The 10322-nt window shown below is 41.4% G+C and overlaps 1 protein-coding gene across 1 annotated transcript; it reads left to right on the forward strand.

The window, feature by feature from the left end:
- The first annotated feature begins 8295 nt into the window (after positions 1–8295).
- Positions 8296–9931, forward strand: LOC114565785 (C-C motif chemokine 26). The gene is made up of 4 exons (XM_028594033.1): positions 8296–8395; positions 8516–8636; positions 9442–9519; positions 9665–9931. Exons 1-4 carry the CDS (start codon positions 8314–8316, stop codon positions 9783–9785), a joined length of 402 nt encoding a protein of 133 aa, XP_028449834.1. The 5' UTR covers positions 8296–8313; the 3' UTR covers positions 9786–9931.
- The last annotated feature ends 391 nt before the right edge of the window (positions 9932–10322 follow it).

Here is a 10322-nt window from a genome sequence, read left to right on the forward strand (position 1 = left end):
CATAGCAGGCAGGCTGTTGGATATTTTAGGTCTAATAACATGAGGATGAAGGAGCTTCAATCATTCTCCCACCATCTGTCCACTACAATTTGCATTATTTAAAAAAAAAAAAAAAAAACTATTAACCCACACAAGTATGGACATAATAAAGAAATAATAGAATCAGAATCAGAATCAAATTCATTGGCCAAGTATACTTACATACGCAAGGAATTTGTCTTCGGTAGGTGTTAAGTCTCTATACATTCAACAAATAGACATTTAGCAGTAAACATAGACAAATAGTAATATAGACACATACTGTACAATAGAGACGGCAATATACATATAGGCACATATCAACATAATATACAAAAATACAAATATCTGAATGAGACATAATATCAAGACAAGTGCACATGGAGTGAGATGTAAAGAGCAAAAAGTAATAGTGGAAATTACTGTGCAAGACGATTCATTCTTTAATTAAAAAAAAAAAGGGACGTTATAAACAAAAAGGCAGAGGACTATGGCCTGGTGGCACAGACAAAGAGCAGGCTCATGACCCGTCCTCCTACACTCTCCCTTCCCTCAAAGACTCTGGTGAACAATTACTCTCGACGGAGGCACAGCGGGAAGAAGTAGATACTTTAATTTCGATTGATCCAGTGGGGTTTCCCCTGTTCTATATTCCAACCACAAAAGGTGAAACAGAGATGTGCTCCACTTTGTTTAGTCCTCGTTTAACGTTTGCAAAGGTAAGTGCTGATAGCCTTTGTTGAAATCGACCAACACAGAGCACAGGAAGTTGAGTGTTTTGAATAGGGAATTATATGTGAGTGCATGTGTGTGTGTGTGTGTGTGTGTGTGTGTGTGCGCGCCTGCATTTGCATGTATGTGCTTGTGTGAGTCTCCACCTCGGCCGGTCTCCATCTCGCTTTGTGTCTTCTCAGTTGCTACGCCGAAACCATCTCGATCCCCTGTAAGGCGTCATAATGGACCCAGGAAGAGCATCTGGCGCTTTGAGACGCCAAATACGATCTGCCCGCTTCGACCTGCCACTCTTCCCCCATCCACCATAATACCGTTTTCGCGTTTCATTCTCCCCCAGCGCCACGACAGACTGCGCAATCACAAAGACCCAATTAGCCAAGAGGGGGTTTCAAGATTTCGCTCGGGGGGACAGACGGGCCAATCGCATCGGGCGGCGTGCGGCGAGGGCCTATGGGGCAGCGGCGCAGGTGGGTGGGACATGGCTGTGGGGCGGAGGGGACACAGTGACATGGATGGAGAACGCTCTCTTGTTTCTGGTCATTTGTGTCACCGAAGTTTTGATTGATGACCGTCGGGATGTTTTTTTTTTTCCCACTCTCCCTTGAGATTCCCAACTCTCTGGAGGGGGTTATACACAACGGGCCCCCTGCCCTCGAACCTTTACTTTTAAGTTTGGCCCTTCGCCCTAAACCACACAAACACACACACACACACACACACACACACACACACACACACACACACACTTTTTGTTCCATTTAGGGCCCCAGATGGCTGCTGCCCACACATCTGTATTGTAAAGCACTAAATATAGGTCCTATGTCTGTTTTCGTTTGTATATTGGCACATGTGAACATGCATTCACACACGTACAGTATCTAAAAGTGTCTAATAGTGATGAGGAGAACGAAAAGAGTGGAAACAAATAAAGCAAAGTACATAGGAAGAAGCCAAATGCAAATGCCGGCGTGTGTGCAAGAGTGTTAAAAGAAAAGCCAGAGGGACTGTAGGTGTGTGGGTGGCTGAGAGAGATGAACAAAAGAAGCAGAGAAGAGAGACGAGGAGCAGCGCATTGCCAGTGAGGATTTGATTGGGTGGGTGGGTGGTGGTGTGTAGGGGGGGGTTGTTGGGTGTTGAAAAAGGATCTTCCCTCAAAGCCTCACTAAGATATTCCTGGAGCGAGTTTGGGTTTCATTTGACTTGCAGTCCTATACAGAGCGCTTACATCGTACTGGGAGCTAAAAGCATTTCATATTCATACCGCGAGACTGATATTCTCTGGGTTATATGACAGATAATAGTCCAATTTTCGAAATATGTGCGGTGTAAAGCGTGTGAGGTTAAACTCATTGGATCATTAGCATGTCAGAAGTAATCCTTATACCCGGGTTAGGGTTCTCTCCATAACAGCTGCTAGTCTGGTGAATTACTCAATTCATGTGTGTGTGTGTGTGTGTGTGTGTGCGAGCGGATGTGCGTCTGTGTTTATGCACGCGTGTGTTCAGTGTAAACAAAGGAAGAAGCGAACAGAAGGTTTTTTTCAAAAACACCAAAACACCAAAAGTGTGTGTGTGTGTGTGTGTGGATTGCATCATGCTCTCACTTTCATGACTGAAGAAATATCCATCAGCATCTTGCTCCAAAGCGTATATATGTGTGTGTGTGTGTGTGTGTGTGTGTGTGTGTGTGTGTGTGTGTGTGTGTGTGTGTGTGTGTGTGTGTGTGTGTGTGTGTGTGTAGAGTGTGTTTGTGCAGCGTTTTTATGTGTGAACATAGCGTCAGAGTGATGAGATGTTCTCTCCATCCATCTGTTCTGCTGGCATTTACATCTTCAGATGGCTACTATACAGGAGCGATGAAAGGAGGGAGCGAGAGAGAGAGCGCGCACAAAAAACCCCCCCCAGAGATAAACAGTTAAGAGTGAAGAGATTCTACGATAACGTTGGTATTGTCTGTCAGTCACCAGAGCTCTGAGGCTCCGTGATCTTTTAACATGTCTGAGGGTTTCCAAGTATCTGTGAGAGGATGTGTGAGAGTGAAGCTGCAGCGTGTCTTTCCTGTGGATGTGGTTACGAGATTCTCTGAGAGTGTGTGTGTGTGTGCCTCTGTGGACGTGCAAGTGTGTGTTTGAGAGACAGAGCGATATCTCATTGTTCTGTTCCTCCTTATCTGCCGTCTCGGCGGAGAAGCCCGCGCTGTTTCCCCCCTCAGCGATGTGACCCGGCTGTGATACCCGCACGCCCTCATCTCCGCAGATAACAGACCACCCTAAAAATACTTCTCTTTCTTCCACCCGACACTCTTCCCTTTCTGTTCTCCTCACCTCTTCTGGCTCACTGTATCCTCCGGAGTCTCCCTGGCCAAGAGTTAGTTCTGCCAGACTAAAAAAAAAACCTCTGGGCGCTTCCTAATGTCACAGAGGTCCTTTAAGTCTATATTTTCCCCTCTATTCGTCTTCTACTACTCATTCTGTTGGAGGCCCTGGATGTTTGAACAGCAGAAGTGCAACTCAGACTGTTACATCACAAGTTTTCTTATCATTTTCCACAATAATTCCTCATCTACCCCCCCCCCCCCTGCAGCTACTTCAGTCACCCACACTCTGGACACACAGGGCAGATGGGATGTAGGAGGAGACGGTGAGGACAGAATCTGCCCGGCTCACATAATTATCAAGTCATTTACCATAACTCCTCAATAAAATATTGAAGAGTGCATTGTTTTCCGTGCCTCACGGGTTTGACAGTCTGGAATAATGCTAATTATGATAAACTAGGCATTTTTTTTGAAGATCATGCCACAGCCAAGTACGTAAATGCTTTGAGTGTTCTTTTTTCTTCTTTGCTGCCTAAACTCTCCTCTGTTGTGAGGTGGTGCTTTTAATGACAATGCCCTTTTCTGTTGGTTTGAGGAAGTTTCCTGCTAATTTAAAACACTTTTATTCCAAGCTCGTTTGCCGCATTTAACATTTGGGGTTAGAAAGCTGTCGTTTTTTTTTTTTCCTTCCTCTTTTGTGTGCACCCATGTGTGTGCGCGCATCCTTGCCTTTCTTTTGGCCCAAGCCCACGCAGGTGACCAGAGGGGGGCCTTGTGTGGGTGGACAACTCAATAGTGACCCCCTCTCTTTACCCTCACCCTCCCTCCTCTAACCCTCCCCTCTCTTTCTTGCCCTCCGTCCACCAGTATGAGTCCGAAAAGAGGGAGAGGGGCCCAGGAGGAGAAAGAGTCTTTTTCACACCGGCCCTCAAGCATATGCCCGGCCAAAATTTAGCAATCGCCAAAATAACAGCATAATAAGAAAAATGTCGTTAGAATGCATGTTGGCCTTTGGTCACGAAGCAGCAGCTTCTTCTGTCAAGACGAGACAAAGCTTGAAAAGTGTATTTCAAGGAGTTTTTTTGGGGAAGTAGTGCTGAAACAAGCAAACAGGACAATATTTTGCTAAGAGATGTTAACTGTTAAAGCTGCACTACTCAACATTTGTATATTATCAAAATAACGTCTGATGTGAGCCGCTTATAGTGACGGACCAACAAAGAATTATCACCCGACTCTGCAGTTCCCCTCAGCCTTAGTGAGCGCTGTGAATGAATGCTAATGAGGCTCCGTGTCTGCCGGACGTGTAAAAGGCAACAGTTTGCTAACACATTAGCCATTGAAGTTGATACTTTTTCATGGTTGTGTATAGCTTGTTAAACTTTCCAAAGTGTCATTTTGAAGTTAAAATAATAAACATTCTAAGATAAGATAAGATAAATCCCGAGGGAAATCGCTGTGCAACAGTTGCAAAACAGTTGGAAGCGTGTAGATACGACTAAGACATAGACAAGATAACATAACGGTAGGTGCAAAATGTATTAAAAAAACTTGATACTTACTTGATAACAGTAAGGTGCAAATAAGGTGTGATCCAAATATATATAATGCCAAAAACAGGTTACTAGTATGAATAATACAGATGGTAGTGTTGAATGTCAATATGTTTGTACATTCAGATGTGAGGTAGTTAGCGTAAAGATCAAGAGTGCATGGTGTTCATGATTATGTCCATGATATTCCCTTTAATGTATTATATATATTCTCTGGATATGGCTTCTCAGATGTAATGGCTTACTGCTTTTGTCTTTTTGAAGTCATTGTAAATTGCATCTGCAGGAAAAAATCTATTTGATCATTTATTATTCCTGATGTGCATTTTTCAGGTAGGAATTGTTTTTAGACATTCTTTCTACTGAATGATTTAAGGCTGAAACTAATGATTATTTTCATCATTGGTTAATCTGCCAATCGGCCACATTTTCAAATAGCATATGTTTTGCTTGTTTACACAACAGTCCAAGAAATATTCAATTTAAATTATATTATCATATATTATTTATAATTTATTTTCTGTGATTGACTCATATAAAATCATATGATCAAAACCCAAACTTAAACAATACATGAATCAATTAATCAACAATGGGAATAATCATTTGAAGTAGGGCTGTAACCTCACAGTGAAAGTGCGTGTCTGTGTGTGTTTGTGTATTTTTCATTGAGGAAAGACAGGATGACGATAAGAGGCTGTGTTTTACGGAGGATTAGCAGGGATTAGGCCACCAGACGATTGTCCAGTTTATCAGGTTACCTCTCCCTGTATCAGTAGTCGCAACAGGTCACACAGACATAAGCCCAAACACACAAGAAGATGGATTAAAAGCCACGATAAAACTGTCCCTGAACTTGTGACATGAGTTGTGCTTGGATAATATTCGCCGTGGGGGAGAATGTTTACACTTTTGCACTGTTACATGTACTGCTTCTCTGTTGCAGAGTGACATTAGTGTGTAGCAGCGCTGAAATCATTTTACTGTACAGTTTGAGAAATAAAAAGCCTGATTTTCATTTCACATATGACTAGCAGTCCCAACTGTTGTTTTGCCATTTCAGGTTGTGTGGGACATTCACTTCACATCCGTTTATTATGTCTTGCTTGACGTCCATCAGTGGCCCACACCAACACTGCCCCCCTATGGGTGAAGGTAGCACAAACTGCTGTTGGACACCATCAAACGTGGCATTAGTTTGTGTGATGTGCTAAATTGAGATGTGTGGGCCTGAGTGTCAAGTGGGATGACAGAGGAGATTTCAAGGAGGGTGCAAGTTGGGCAAGTCATAACGAGAACATAATGAGTCATGATCCCTCAAACTCTCACACAATGACAATGCCCAGAGCGGTTAAAACTAATTTAGACTTACTAGATCAGACAAGGCGTTGTCTAGGCTTCAACCAGACTGTAAAAATAATGGACGAAAGCTTCCGGGCCTGAAAAGTGAAGCTAATGCGGAAGTGCAAGGATGGGGCGAGGTTCACCACTTTGTGAACAACTGCATGAGCAAATAGTCCAACAGTTTAAGAACGTTTCTCAGTGTACAATTGCAAGTCCATAATATCATCAAAAGATTAAGAGAATCTGGAGAAATCTCTGCACGTTAGAGGCAAGGCCAAAAACCAACACTGAATGCCCGTGACCTTCGATCCCTCAGGCAGCACTGCACAAAAAAACGACATCATTGTGTTAGGTAAGGATATTACCACGTGGACTCAGGAACACTACGGAAAAACCATTGTCAGTTAACACAGTTCGTCGCTACATCTACAATTGCAAGTTAAAACTCTACCATGCAAAGTGTAAGCCAAAGAGGAAAAGGACCATCCAGATTGTTATCAGCGCTAAGTCTAAAAGCCAGCATTTGTGATGGTATGGGGGTGTGTTACTGCCTATGGCATGGGCAACTTGCACACTGTGAAGGCACCATTAATGCTGAGGGAACATACAGGTTTTGGAGCAACATATGCTGCCATCCAATCAAAGTCTTTTTCAGAGACATCCCTGCTTATTTCAGCAAAACTAGACTGCCCTGCCTGCAGTCCAGACCTGTCAGCCATTGGAAATGCGTGGTGCATTATGAAGCGCAAAATACGGCAACGGAGACCCCGGACTGTTGAGCAACTGAAGTCGTACATTAAGCAAAAATGGGAAATAATTCCACCTGCAAAGCTTCAACAATAAGCGTCCTCAGTTCCCAAATGCTTATTGAGTGTTGTTAAAAGGAAAGGTGATGTAACACAGTGGTAAACATGCCCCTGTCCCAGCTTTTTTGGAACGTGTTGCAGGCATCAAATCCAAGATGAGTGAATATTTGCAAAGAAACAATAAAGTTTATCAGTTTGAACATTAAATATCTTGTCTTTGTAGTGTATTCATTTGAATATAGGTTGAAAAGCATTTGCAAATCAACAAATCCCTGACATCTACACACTTACTAATCATAGCTACATGTGGTGAGATTTGGGAGACTCATTTAACTAGCAGCTTGGTCTCCAGCTGTCTCCATGCTATGACAGCAAGCATCTGCATTTCGGAAGTGCCCTTGAGCAAGACACACTTAGCCCCTATCAGCTATAGTGGCCCTAATCTGTTGCTGGCGTTCACACTCTGGATCTCCTTGTGAAAAGAGCAACAAAAACATAGATTTCTCCTTCAGGGATCAGTTGATGATCAGTCTGAATAGAAAACAGTTTGGCCCAGTTTAGTTTTAGTGTTAAATATTTAGATTATTGTAATTCCATACTGTATGTAGTGTAAATGTAACAGAAAACCCATGGTGGCTGTACATCAGTCATGAAGCGTACACAGTACAGTAGGCCTACTGAGCAAGTGTGGATTTTTACAACTATAGTCATTTTCAGCTTGCCTTGAACAACAGTAGTTTTTTTATATTTACAGTACGCTACAGAGCATTTACAATTTGAAGATCTTGTGCCTATGTAGGTCAGCTGAGCTAGATTTGGAGTTGTCAGCTTTCTGCAAACTAAATAGGTCATGCTTACGAGGAGGGGAGGTTTTAACCAGCCTCTCATACTCCATCAGTTCTAGCCACAAAACATTACTGATCATGTAAAACACCCTGACTCCAGATTTAAGCTACAATGTCAAATAATGACACTGGATATCACATATTCCAGTCATTTTTTTTTTTTTTATCAACACTAGAACAAATATATGAAGCAAGATGAGGGCAATATTTTGTGTAGTGAAATCCATTTAAGCATAATTATGCATGGGTATGCACCGATAGCTAAATATCCAGCAATATGCCGTAGCTTTGGAGCCAACTAAATTGAGCGAAGAATATATGACTGTTAGAATCTGCTGTGCTGCATATGAAGAACTTCACAGCATGGTTATGAACCCAGAAAGCATAAATATACTCTAGATGAAGAGATTGTATGAACATAATGCATCAGTGCACCAGTTCCACTGTGATACTTTCACAGGCCAACAAGACCACATAAACAAATCTAGTGTTGCATAATGGCACTGTAGAGGCTTAATTGTTACGATCAAAGTGCAATGTATGCAACTTTGGCTGCCATGGTGCAATATGGGCTTCCTGTCCTCAATTTAGGAGCCACAGGTTAGAAAAAAACAAGTAGTTCCATAAGTATATATAGTAAATGTGTGCAAGCTTAAATATTCAGTAAGTTCTCTGCTGGTTCTCCACATTGGTAACATGGCTCCCAGAGGGATGATCGCCGTGACAACTGTTCTCCTCTGCTTCATACTGGGCCTGCTCGGTCCGACTCCAGCTGCCCGTAAGTTTATTTCACCACATCATGCTTGTCAATCAGATTAAAATACAGCAGATATTGCATTAGGACTCTAAGATGAACTGATCAGTTAATCATGTGGTGTGTGTTTGTGTGTGCGTGCAGTGGGTTCCCATATGGGCAAAGCCTGTTGTACGAGATACAATAGAAAGCCAGTACCCTTCCAGCGTATAAAGGGCTACAGAGAACAAACCACCAAGGAGAACTGCCACATCGAGGCCATCATGTAAGACTCTCTCCTACTAAACCACCGAGACTCCAACCATGCCAACCTCAATCCGAATAGCTGACTATGATATTTGAATATTATTGTCAGATCTTTACGAGAGGGTTGGTGAAGTCTAACTGATTTGCATTGATTGGATTCATTCCAAAATATTCAAAAGACGCTGGTAATTGTTTTGTGGAAAGCAGCACCATTAGTACTTTGTTTCGGCAGAATTAATTGCCATAAAAATAAGCCATTTGATCTAGTCTACCACAACATTTTACTGTCAAAACTAATGTGGATTTCATGCCTCTAAGAAGGCAGCTGTTTGATCTGCACCATATCTCCATAAATTATGCTTATAAATGATTTGTACGCAAGCTGTCTAGGCTTTAAGATTGACAAAATCTAATTACACAATAACGATGGGTATCAAACCTCAATACATTTTAAATAACGACAGAAATGTACCGAAAGCTGGGACTGAATACTTGGTCAGATACTTAGTCTGGATTACTTAATGTTTGATCAGATATTTCATGTTATAAATCATACAATTTTAGACTTTATTTTTATTTTTAAGTTCTTGCAATTGTGTTACTATAAGACAAAATACTGATTCATTTGATTTTCAACTTGGCTTATTTTGTTAAAAAGAAAAAATGCTTTTGTAGTAAACTTGTTTATATTCTTTAAAATAAGTTATCAAAGCCGTGCTGTTTGAGTAGCAGTACTGAAACTCAGGTATCACATACACACTCATGAACTGAACTACAATATAGTGCTCTCTGTGCGTGTCTCATAATGTTTCTCACCAATGTAGTTTCTACACTGTTAAGAAGAATGAGGTATGTGCTACACGGAGGGATGAGTGGGTGAGGAAAACTCTGGAACAACTCAGGTATGAGACTCCTACTCACTTTAAATTCCAAAAAACTAGTTTCCGTCAAGATATGGACTTTAAAATATGGACAAGCTTTGTGTGAACTAGGGGATTTATTTTGTTTTGGGGGCATTGTGAGTAAAAACTCTTTACTTCTTTATAGTTCCAAACTAAGGAAGATGTCCAGGACCGACTCTGCTGCAGGTGAGAGCAACAGAGAAGCAGATGGACCTTTCGTCAGTACCACAGAAGCCTTCCGGAACAGCACCGAAGCTTTCTATTAGCAAAAACCAGGTTGTGATCTCAAAGGAGATGTCTGGAATGAAATCATTTGTGTTATAGAAATGCCAATTTGAGGTAACATTTGAGAGGAATTGAACCTAGTATAATCCAGTCATGTTTGGGGATATTTACTCTAAAAAAAAAAAAAAAAAAAAAGAATAGAAATAACTTTCACTTGCACAAACATATGCAGCGTCAGCATATAATCATGACTAAAGGGGAACCTTAGAGCAGCTTCCAGACTATTGCTGTAGTCTATGTGCTTAGCCATGATGTGTTTTTTTAAATCGTGCTTTTGGGACTGTGCTGTTTCATTGCCTGCTATGAATCTGCTGCATAATCAAGTTATTGTCCTGAAATATGGCAATAGCAATTCTCATAACCAAATAAATTTACTTAATAATACTCCAACATTGTTGTCCATATTCATTTCATCAAACTACACCACTGTCTCACTGAAGTGTGTCATGACATTTTTTAATCAATTTTTAGCAACAGTGCTTTAAACCAATCTTAAAACATATTTTCAAGAAGCATTC

The sequence above is a fragment of the Perca flavescens genome, chromosome 12, assembly GCF_004354835.1.
Source record: "Perca flavescens isolate YP-PL-M2 chromosome 12, PFLA_1.0, whole genome shotgun sequence".
Classification (NCBI taxonomy): Eukaryota; Metazoa; Chordata; class Actinopteri; order Perciformes; family Percidae; genus Perca; species Perca flavescens.

What these genes read in the sequence shown, in the direction of transcription:
- LOC114565785 (XM_028594033.1), top strand. Translation starts at nt 8,314, where the DNA reads ATGGCTCCCAGAGGGATGATCGCCGTGACAACTGTTCTCCTCTGCTTC. An exon ending in TGCCACATCGAGGCCATCAT is followed by an intron (nt 8,637 to 9,441) that starts GTAAGACTCTCT and finishes TCACCAATGTAG; the next exon opens with TTTCTACACTGTTAAGAAGA. An exon ending in AAAACTCTGGAACAACTCAG is followed by an intron (nt 9,520 to 9,664) that starts GTATGAGACTCC and finishes ACTTCTTTATAG; the next exon opens with TTCCAAACTAAGGAAGATGT.